Genomic DNA, 11873 nt, shown 5'->3' with positions numbered 1-11873 from the left:
AAAAAAAAAAAAAAAAAAAAAAAAATTGCTTTGAGGTTTTTTCCCCAGTATTATTTTAACCCTGAACACCACCTTCATTCAGGACTATGAGGAAGAGAGGTCACTGGATAAAAAATACCTTTGATTTGTTTGGTTAAATCTGGTATTCTGCTGTAAAAGAACACCAAAGTAAAGAAGCAAGCAAGCATAATTCTCTTCAGTCATTTTAAAGTCACTTTCTACTAGAGAAGGGATAAATTAAACTGCTTGGATCACATACCTAGCATGTACTATGTATCAAAACCAAACTGAGGGAAAGGCTAAAAAACAGATTAAAAAAACCCGTAGAAGCAAATAGCCTTCCATGTGAATCATTATTCCAACATGAGAAAAACAACTTTTTCTTCTGCAAATCTGAAGCCCAGACAAGCAATAGGCATTAGGCTGGTTCCTCAGAGGATGCAGTCTAGTACAGTTTTATTGATTGAACCCAAAGATCGAATTAAGTATTCTTAATAGGCACCTTTAAAGAACAGAGTGATTTACTACCAGCAATATATTACAGAATTTATTCAGTTGAAAGCTTTAACTGCTTTGAATCAGCAAGTCTAATCAAAATGCTTACTTACTCCTTTTTCTCTTGATACCATCTGGAATGCTTTTAAACATTACATTAGTCCCTGACAATAGCTGTGAGATACCATACAAGTTAGTCATTATACAATTACAACGACAGGAGCTAAGGATAAACACAACCAGGTTAGATAAATGAGGAAATACTGTTGTATATACCAACCTCTCTGAATTTTTGGAGGTATAACTTCAAAGGTTCAACATAGCTATCAAACCCCAAGGTAGACATGGCAAAGAGAATATCCTCTCCATTGATGGTCTTTCTTTTCTCTTGGTGACACCTCTCACTTGCTTCTGACGTTATAAAGCTGATGAATTCACTTACACACTCTTGCACACATTCCTTTGCGTCCTTAGCAATCTAGCAAGGAAAGAGTAAAATAAAATAATTAATTAAGATGCAAGAAAATAAAAAAAAAGAATACACTAGATAATAAAGGAAACATTCCAAAACCTGATGGTAACACCCATTTAGGCAACACCTGTATGTGAGGGAACCACTGGATGTCATCACTGCTCTACGTAAGCACAGCTGCAACATGATTTTAACCTAAGTTTTACTACTTCAAGCAGCACAGCCAACTGCCAAAATAAGTCATAATGATGTCTGTCCAAGCTTTTACGTATAGATGGACCCCAGTATTGCTTGCTTTGCTTACCTACGCCTTCTCTTTAAACTTGTTCATTACAATGTCATAGCCCACTTCCATCTTCCTTTTAATAGACCCAGCAGCTCCAACTCCACTGCAGTACATTCCCACAAATTTGGCAATGACAAGTATTTTTATTCTGACCAGACTCAGGGACTAGAATATATGCCTAGCAGCAAGCCTCTCCAATGCTTTAATATTCTGGTATAAATTTTCCAAATGAGAATTCAAATGAAGAAACATATGCCTCTGGCAAGAATGAAATAAGTAAATTTGATTATGGTTTTCAGCTGGACAAAAAGTAATTTACCTGACTTACAGAAAGCATTGCTCATGATTATTTGGGAAGCTGACAGGAGCCAACTGAAAGATTATAATAATTAAGATTCTTATTCTTCACATGAGAACAACCTATATGTATAAAAAAAAAAAAAAAGCAGTAGCAGCAACTGTATGTAGAACCTTCACTAGTTCCTCTGATATTTTCAGACACATAGGGTGAGATTTTCAGGAGTACTCATCAGCCAGCAGCTTCCCCTGCAGTTTTTCACAAAAACCTCCCTGATTTTTCAAGATAGCTTGACATCCCATATGCTAAATCCTTGAGAAAAATCTCATCTTGATCACTCAAAATTTATGACAATATGGACCAGTGAAGAGATTTTCACAGCAAAGATACAAATTTAACACCCAGATCTCCAGAAAGCCCTGAACACTATGGAAGTACAAGCAGATGCAAGTAAATTATGTCTTGCTTCTATTTAGAGTGAGCTCAAAAAAAAAGAAAAAAAGAAATCTGCTTTAGCTAGAGGAAATATTACTGGGGCAGGAATTGTAGTGGAATACAATAGAGAAACAGCAAGTAATAGGAGCCCTCCAAAGGTTTAAGATTAACAGGTAAAATAGTCAAACACTCATACAATCACCAGCTCAGTAGAATGGATTAAAAAGTCTATTCTTAGAAGAAATAAAATAAGTCTTTCAATATCTGGCCTTATCTGCTACATGGTATAAGGCAGACTTCTTGGGTCATTTTGGCATTTGAACATGTAAAGATTCGCACAATGGAAGACTAACCAGGATGAGGAACGGATTTTTATTTCATCCAAAATTGTTCACTTACTCCAAATTTTATACACCTCAATAAAAGCAGATTAAATTTCATAAGCGAGAATCACATAGAAAATATTCTTACTGATACAGGATTGTCACTAGGTCTGACCCATTTATGACAATTTCAGAGAACACATCTTAGGAAAAGAAACACTCTTTAAAGCCCTCTGAAGAGCATTGTTGTGGATACTCTAATTACAGCAGTTACTCAAAGCTTTCAGAAAAATGGACTTGGTTTCAATCACCTCCTGCTCAGGTGTTGGGGTTTTTTTGTTTGTTTATATTTTTTGACTTTTTTTAGGCTGTTCTCAAATAAACCAGAATGATTTGGAAAAATGTATTGTTCTGCCAGCTCAAGTTCACTCAGAGGAAGGAATAAAACTCATTAATATGCTTTCTTCACCAGACAAGGGTATTACCTTTCCTGTTTGGGGTATGGCATTTTTCATTATCCTTGCCACATTTGCAATTGGAAGATATATATCTTGTTCTCTAAAACTCTCTTTTGAGCCATTTGTATCTTCGTGATCATTCATGCTGTCCTCTGTGTCTAACGAAATAAAGATAAGTTAACAGAAATTGTATTTGATAGATAGCAGGCAATAAGTAAGTCAAGTTTAAGATCTTACACTGAAGGATGAAGAACTTTTGAAAGCCCAGTGTATTACAATTGAAGAAATGATTAAAAAAAAATAGGTATAACACCAGGTACCTTTATAGGTGTTCAATATCATCTTTATATTATGCACAGAAAATGTATGTGGCTACTGAACACTAGCATTCTTAATGTCATGTCAAAATACAAATTGTTTCCTAGAACATAATTTTTTTGTCATCACCCCAAAGCACTCGGTGTCAACATTGAAAAATCCAACCCCCACCTTCAGACTGCAGAAAAAAATGCTTTATACAGTGAGGCATTATGAGTACAAACAATTGCAAATTCTTAGCTTGAGAGAAGATAGCAGAGAACTATACAAGAACTGGAAGGAAATAAGATATATATACACATACACACAGGAATAGCAGTATTTACTGTAACATTTCTTACCATCATGAGGCTGTATCACATAGTGACTGCCACCAATGTAATCTCCAGCAATTCCTAACTGAGAAGCATCTGTCGTGGAGCTATCACCATCCATCTATAACCGGAAGAAGGAAACCCTTCAGGTATGTTTGTTATACAGTTAAGTGCAGCTACCACTGAAAAACCGCTTTAGTCAACTTAAAACTATGACACCAATTCATACAAAGTATAAATATTTTGTAATTTGAGAGCAGCATCCCCTTTCTCATTACTGAGCTTTATTGCCAGTGGAAATAGTCAAACTGCTTTGTGAAGCTTCCCCAAAAACTCAGCCGAAGGCACAGGCCGTGCACATGAACGTTGAGTTCATGCAGCACATACATAGCAACCTTGTGTCATTCCCAAGAGACTCTGGCCAGAACAGGCCAAGGCATCTGTTTCTCGGAACAACCCTCAAAACCCAACAGCAGCCCACTGCTCACTGAAGGCTTTAACTGCAATTAGTGCACCCTTCACGCACCATTACCCTCCACCCAAACAGCTTTTGTCAAGCCTGCTGACAACCTTCTCCTAGTCAGACCTCAGGACCAGCTCTGCATCCTCATTCTCCCTGAGGCACCAGTCACTCCGAGGTGCCTTCTGAGTCGCGTTTGCCTTTTCTTTCCCCAGTCCTGCAACACCTCGCTCCTCCGGGCATCATCCTTCAGCGCTCCTCTCTCAATGTTCTTACGTGGTGGCCAACAATTCTTCTTCTCCTTGGGGCTTTAGAGATGGGGTGACAGTTTAATTGGCAATTCAAATGCCAGGAGAAAGAGAGAAGCCAAAAGAGCCAGCACTTCCCTCCCTGGCTAGGGACCTTTGTCTCGGGAGGCACCGACTGCATTTCAGATGGAGGGGTCCAGGAGAAGCCAGATTCCCACCTCCCCTCTTCCAACAGGAGCAGAACTAGCAAGATCTTCAGCAGCCATTTGCTGGTAAGTCTCAACATTTGCTAGAAAATCTACCTTGTGACCAAGTAAATAGGTCTCAGTACTGCTCCGAATGGCCCAGAGACTCCTCGGCAGCCTGCTGTCGCCCCACTCGGAGCCATCGCATGTATTGCACTTCCTTGCTCTGCAGAGGCGAAAGAGGCGAAGATGCCTCCTACCTACATCCCTTGGAAGTTCGTGCCTCTTCCGTGAGGACTTGCCACAGCAGCAACCCAACCCATCCCTGCCATTTGCTCCCACATTTTTTCCCCCCCGTACACAACACACAGACATATGTTCTTGCAATAGCAAATTCTCCAGCCCATGTAAACTGTTATTGTATTACATTTTGCCTTTTTACAGGAGTAACAAATTTCCTTAAACACTCTCAGCAGGTGCCACAGCAGCAACCCAACCCATCCCTGCCATTTGCTCCCACATTTTTCCCCCCCGTACACAACACACAGACATATGTTCTTGCAATAGCAAATTCTCCAGCCCATGTAAACTGTTATTGTATTACATTTTGCCTTTTTACAGGAGTAACAAATTTCCTTAAACACTCTCAGCAGGTGCTCAGTAGAAAGCTCAGACCCATATAGAATCATGGCAGACAACAGCTTCACTTTCAAAGGGGCTATTTTAGCAGTGCCAAACCTAAGCCTGAATTCAAGTCTCCAGCTTTTTAAAACTTTTGGACAATCTTGACTTTCTTCCAGTTGCAGGCATCTTGAAATTTAGTATATCAAAAATAAACTTTTGCAGAACATTTAGCTCCCATGTTTCCAAATTGTCTTTTTTTTTTCTTCCCAGGTAAGGCTATATTTTCACAGTCATGTGTTTTAATAATGCTTCTTTTGCAGAGAGGAAACAATGCAAAAATTAGGGAGAGAGAAGGCATTCCCAGCACACGCAAAGTCTTTCAACACTGGCACACAAATCCAAAGATTTTTTTTTTTTAAACACATTTAGATGCACAGCACCAGATTCGTCCTTGCCCCAGATTTTCTTGGCTATGTTTAACATCAAACAACTCCGTTAGCATTTGCTTATTTACCTGTTTGCTAGAAAATGAGCTCTTCCATTCCCATTCTGCACTTCATGCAGTTCTTTCTCTGGACCAGCACCTCCCATCCTTCCCCCTTCCCACCCCAGCTGCTTCAGCCCCGAGCGCCAGCCTTGCACACGCAGCCCCGCCAGAGGCAGAACCCCGCTCCATTCACTCGCTGACCTACACCAGCTGTGCAGGTACCCGGGTGTCTTTGGAAAACAACTTCTTCCCCAAAGGGTCACGTAGGCTTTGCTGGTGAGACTGTGCAGCTCACTGCTTTCCAGAACCATTAGCCTGACTGAAGAGGGAAGGAGAAGCAATCTTGTGCTATTTTTATACCTACCCAGAAATATGAGCAATTTAACCTCTCCCTAATCTGCACTTTGCCTGTGGCCACAGGGCTGGGTTTTGCTTTCAAACCTTTAGGCAACATCCGGTGCTGCGCTTGGCCACAGATGCACCCATAACCCGAGCGCTGCTCACATTCAAGGCAATACTACAAACAGCTGGACGGGGCCTTAGGAGCTGTTTAAAAAGAAAAAAAAAAAAAAAAACCAAAACAAACCCCAAACCCTCTTCATTGTACAGAATATTACACACGCACTGCTTTTTTAAAAGCACTTCTGGTCCTTTTTGATGGGCTTTTGCAAAACAGTTTCATTTCTTACCCAGCAGCTCTGCCCAAAGGAAGAATAGCGTTTTAAGCATTAGCCTTCCATTTGCCAACTTTCACATAAATTCACTTTGTCTGCGTTTTGCACTCTTTGTTGGGAGATTTCACTTTGCTTTTCAATTTTCCAAAGGGTCTGCAGTTTGCTTACTCAGCTTGCTGTAATGACAATGCAAGGACATCACAGTTCTGCACATCAGATCACCAAAATTGGCATCACCCATCATTAAGAGGGCTGTGTCTCCCTTTTCCTTCTGCAATTTGAAGCAATTAATGCTCTGCAGTCTGGTAAATCCCAAAAGCTACCTCCAAAACTAAGTTAGGATTTTCTGGCAGTCTTGTTCTCAGTTTCGGCTCTCTGATCCCTACTGCAATTTAACTCAGAATTAGGGTCTCCACAAACTTTAAGCATCAAGCTTATTCAGCCCCAGCACTATTTTAAACGTCTTGATGTTTCTTGCCCTCTCCTTTTTCAGTTTTCTATGAAACGTCTCTTCCAAAATGTTTCCTTCTTTCAGAATTGCAATATTCTTCAGATTTCTGCAGTGATGTGATAATTCACTTGTCTCTGCTCACCCGTCCTGCAGGCTACCCCATCTGAATCTTTACTGCCAGGACTCAGCAATATTATTTAAGAAACCATCTTGCTTTCATTAGTCCAGCTCACCTTCAAAAGACAATTCCTGCTTGAATCTCTTTGAAACCTCTGCTGCATCTGTAGATAGTTTTGGCCATATTAAGACTAATGCATCCTCTGGCTACTGCCTTTGCTTTTATTCTTTTCTGCGTGCACATTTCCATATCTACTTACTGTATGTCTTATTTCACAATTAGTGAGAATTTGAGTCGAAGCTTATCAACATTAGGAATCTAAAATAGCGATTAGCAAAATGACAGGAAAAGGCTTGCAAAAGAAAAAGGCAGATCTGTCTCAGATAAAGGAAACCAGCACTGACAGCTTAACATCAACTGAAATTACTTCTGTGGGTATTACTTTAAGAAAGAATTTTAGCTGCCAGGACAACCTTGGGACAGGGGATTACGGACAGCCTAACACCCTTCTGCATAACGCTTAGCATAACCAGGTCCTAATCCAGGATCACAGGATAATTCAGGTTGGAAGGGGCCTCAGGAGGTCTCTAGTCCAACCCCTGCAGAGAGCAGGATCAGCTCCAAGCAGGTCGCTCAGGGCTTTAAAATACAGCCATGTCTTGAGGACCTCCAGGGAGGGAGCCTGCCCTGTGAGCCTCTCCCACCGCCTGGCTGGCCTGGCGGTGAGAAAAGGAGCAGCATCTCTACACCCTACTTCAATCCAAGTACGTTTGGTGGAAGAACCTCACTCAGATTGAATTTTGTCATTTAATTCAAATCTAGATCTAGGCATCTGAACAGAGCAACTGTAATTAGTATACCATCTAGTCACCCTACTAATATTTCTTCAAGCCCAATGGACGACACAAACATGACCCAGCTGAAAAATGTGGCCACTGCTATCCTAGTCATCTCATAATGAACACAGTTACACGTCCAAGTATTACAGCTTTCATTTCAGATGTTCCACAATACAATGGTCAGAAAATGACAAAACACTGCTCTCAATACACCGTTGCCAATTAATCCCTCCCTTTAAACAAAACCAAAAAAACCTCACAAAAACCAAGCACACAAAACCTAAACTTTCAGTGTCCCTGAAGTTACTCTAAAATGGCAGCAGTCCAACATAGCATAGAAACAACACCCTGCCTACAGTAACTGCAGTCACTGGGAGACTAAAAGGACAACAGTTCTTAGGCTGGCACTTCGCAGAGGAAAAGCTACTTCTGTGGATGGAAGTAGATGCTAAATTTTATGAAGAGGCAGAATCCTGAAGATGTAATCCAAAAAGGCCCAGACAGGCAAAAACTCTCCTCTCAGACTTTGCTTTAGCCCCTGGAGCCATTACAACTTTCTTTACAGGAAAGCACTTACTTGCAGATTCGATCTCCTATTTGCATGGCAGTTCCAGCATGCCAATGTTGCAATGGCCAGGGTCTCCTACACCTGTGCAGCTACCGAATTACACGAGGGAGGAGGGTTTCCAGCATGCTGGTCTGGTAGCACGTACTGCACACACCTGCAGGAAGCACTTACTGCATTTTGTACATTACCCTTAGCCTTTAGCGCTAACACTAAAGCTCCTCCATGCACACACATCTTGACTGAACCAAGACTAAGAGCTACGCATATCAGAAGCGACAGCATGTCAGTCTCCGATGTGACCATGCCACCATTTGATTTTTATCAGCAACAAGGGAGAGAAACCAAGTAAGTACCAGACGCTCAACCCGAATACTCGGTGGCACGCTGCAACAAGCATCTGAATACAGAGCAGCAGCACAAAGTTTTCTGGTGGTGGCTTTCTGTTTGGTTTTCTTAACGCTGATGAAAATCAGCATTACTAGGAAGATACAAATTCATGGATACAGAGAAATTAACCTGAGAAATAATGTTCAAAGGGAAACATTTCAGATCAATGGCATCAAAGAAAACTCAATGATAAGCTGCAAGTGAATGAACATACAGGTTTACACTGACATCTGGTAGAAAATTTTCTGGAGAATGCTTAAAAAACCCAACACTTCTGTCAGCTGCCCACAGCTCAGACTGTTCCTAGAATAGGAATCTATATGGCATTAATAAAATCTTGGTATCTCAAAGTAAATCTTGCATCCTGTTTAATCTTAAGACCTCTCTTCAGAGAGCAATACAAGTGGCTCAGTTAAATGGTAACTAAAGAATACAAGCCCAGACCTGTTAGCACTGAGGCAAGGTCTAAAACTTAGATCAGTAAAAAAGGCAAAAATAGAATCACCCTCACCTGCTGCTCCTAAACAGAAATCTGGAAAGAATTTTAAATTGAAAACACAATTTTGTTTTAATTTTTCAGTGGCTTCTGGAGAACCTAACTTCCCACTGAACTCTCACCTGGCAGCAAAGCAACATCTCCTGCAGCAAGAAACACCAACTGGCAAATGCATTCATGGGACATCATTCTAGCAGATCCACACAAATGTAAAGTTAAAACCCCTTAGCACATGTCTAGAACACAAACAGATGCTCCACTGTCTCTCTCCATCTCAGGCTCCTCTAATCTCTCACATTCAGTGTTTTCCCCCACAGCAGAATAGCATTAGGAGCAGCAGACTGATGCTGAGAGGACCTGACAGCATCACTAAGGCTCGTTAGCATCTGGGCTGTACCAGGCTCCTTCCCCTGGACCACAGGGAAGAAACCTTTCCCTTACGAAATCTAAACAGGTCCTTTTCATCCTTCCACCTTCCCCCTCCACATACCAGTATTACCAACTTCACAGGGCATCTGACGAGCCTTGATGTCACCGGCCACAAGTGCCCTCCGCGTGGATCCAGCAGTGCTAGAGTATGTGGTGGCTCCTTACTAGGCTGGCTAACCCTTCACAAGCACTAGTTAGCTGCAATATATATGTACGGTGGACTACCAGTGCATACATTTTTACATCAGTTAGGAGCAGATCAGCGATACGGAGAAAGCAGGAGAAACCAAGTCTCCATGCCTTCTCTTTTTTAGCAGCAAAAGAGAGGAGCTGGAGGGGAAAAAAAGAGCTGAATGGTGGCAGTTTCGTTGATTTGCAGAAGGTGGAAGAGGGCGGCAGTGCTGAACAGACTGCACCAGCACCTCCTTCCTCCTGCAACACCACTGACCGAAAGCCCCACATTACCTTTCCATGTTAAGGTTTTGATGCTTTTCTAGCATTTTTTTGTGAAAAACTAACCTTATCTGTTTATTAAAGCAGCAATCCATAAATCCTGCCTTTTTCTTGTATACGTTTGAGAACGTGTAAGTTGGTTATCTTCTTCCTTCATTGCGGTAGGACATCACGTGTGCCAAGCAGCTTATTCCTCTCAAGCAGCAGGGCAGGTAAGAGATTTACAAAGCTAGTTCAGGACAGGCCAGTATTTTCAGTCAAAATTACCAAATTTGCTGACGCTTCCTTTTATTCTTCTGATGTTATTTACACGTTGCTTAGTATGCGTATATAGAGTCATGTTTTGCACTTTTTAGAAGCATCCTGCACTAAACCATCAATGTCCAAATACCGTGTTTCCCTAAAGTACTCCTGCAAAATTTGGTACTGAAGTGACAAGTTTCCTTCTAAGCAAAATTTTAAAGGTGAAGTGAGAGATTTATTTTTGAAAGCACTAAAGGAAGAACCTTGCAAGCCTTTTTTAAGTGTTGACAAGAGATCCGACTTAAAAGTTTCATAGTATTTCACGTTTCACATCTTCACAGTATCCTGAACAACCTTTTTCCCTCAGTTTCCATACACTGCCTCCCTTCACGTAATTATTACCACAAATAAGAAGTTATCTATCAAACCTTGAGCTGCTGTAGTTGTCAAATATTGAAGTCTAAAGAGTAATACCCACTATTCTTGACTGCTTTCAAATATAATTTCATAGCTGTAAATGCTAGCAGCCAAGACCATATATAATCACCCGCTCAATGCAGAGCACAAGCAATTCATGCAGGTCTCATAAATAATGATTCAGACAATCTTGGGTCTCCCAGAGAATTACACATGGATCCTCCCTTAGCATTGTAACTGCCATGCCACAGGCCACATAAGCAAAGGGAAAAAAAAAAAAAAGTAATCACTAAGCTTATTGTTTAAGAACGTTATGCTAATGATTATGCATAAATACATTTCTCCATTCCTGCAAGCCAATTAAAGCCAGACTCTGAATAATGCCCAAAGCAGCACCTTCCATTTTGCTTTTTGCTAATCTTTTGCCTGTGCTGCTTTTGAGAAAGCAGCAAGTTTTTTTTTTTTAAATCGCCAATAACTTCCACCTATCAGCGAGACAGGAGAAGGTTACTACATGTAAGGGGGCCCATTCAAGGGCTGAAATCCAGATTTCGATGTCCTTCACTGCCTAGAAATGTTCAGGTCATCGTTATCAATTATTTTGCCCTCCCTAAAGCAATCCAAGCACACTAGGTAGCTTTTACATGACAGTTCTTTGCAGAACAAAATATTTTCGGTTAAGCCTCAAAGAAGCTGATAAAGCTAGAAATTGACCGATTTTCTACTGCTGCAGTATTGCAGCAGGACCTAGGAAGGTTTCTTCAACCAGCGTACCTTAATAGTTGCAGAAACATTACTAAAACGCATGATTTTTTAGATTTTATTTTCCAATGTAACTGTCTGTCAATAACCTACACAACACTCTTCAGGATCACCAACTACGTAGCTTCTGGATGGAGCAGCAGCTGGCACACACGGGGATGGCCAAGAACCCCTGCCAACCACGCACAAGTTGCGCGGACGTTGTGAGAGTCCCGTCTCCCTGCCACGTGTGTTGCAGGGTAGGCGGTCGGTGCCGGTCGGCTGTGCCAGCCGATCAATCTCACTTCCTGATTTCATGCCCTTCAACGATGCAACGGCAGCCAGCGCGGCGGCACGAGGGGGAAACCTCCCTGCTTACGCAAATAGCCTCAGTGTCTTCCTCGCACCTCGCTCGCGTCGGTTCAATAGATGCCTCACCTATCACGGCTCCTCATTTTCAAATTGAGCAAGACAACGCGCCCCCAGTTATTTAACAACTTTATTGTGAATCACCTTGGCTGCGATCTCCACGCTCCTGTACCTGTGGGGAGGGGAGGCCGCACACCTGTACCTGCCGGCGGGCTGGGAGCCTTTTGCCGGAGCCCACCCGCAGACCACTGCCGGTCATTCCCTCCCCGAGGCTCGCCCGCTTCG

At 41.8% G+C, this 11873-nt stretch overlaps 1 protein-coding gene across 1 annotated transcript in view; it reads right to left on the bottom strand.

Moving 5' to 3' along the window:
• Nucleotides 1–4424, bottom strand: part of NFYB (nuclear transcription factor Y subunit beta) — a 10419-nt gene extending 5995 nt beyond the window's left edge. The window contains exons 1-4 of the mRNA XM_035901476.1: nt 3986–4424; nt 3427–3520; nt 2795–2925; nt 776–973 (exon numbers count right to left, since the gene is read on the bottom strand). Coding sequence (XP_035757369.1) covers nt 776–973; nt 2795–2925; nt 3427–3520 — 423 coding nt within the window. The 5' untranslated portion in view covers nt 3986–4424. The remainder of the gene's footprint in view (nt 1–775; nt 974–2794; nt 2926–3426; nt 3521–3985) is intronic.
• Nucleotides 4425–11873: the final 7449 nt, after the last annotated feature.

Source organism: Egretta garzetta, unplaced genomic scaffold (genome assembly GCF_000687185.1).
Source record: "Egretta garzetta isolate BGI_Z169 unplaced genomic scaffold, ASM68718v1 scaffold159, whole genome shotgun sequence".
Lineage (NCBI taxonomy): Eukaryota > Metazoa > Chordata > Aves > Pelecaniformes > Ardeidae > Egretta > Egretta garzetta.
Note: the sequence above shows the minus strand (reverse complement) of the source record. Positions and strands in the feature narration are given on the sequence as shown.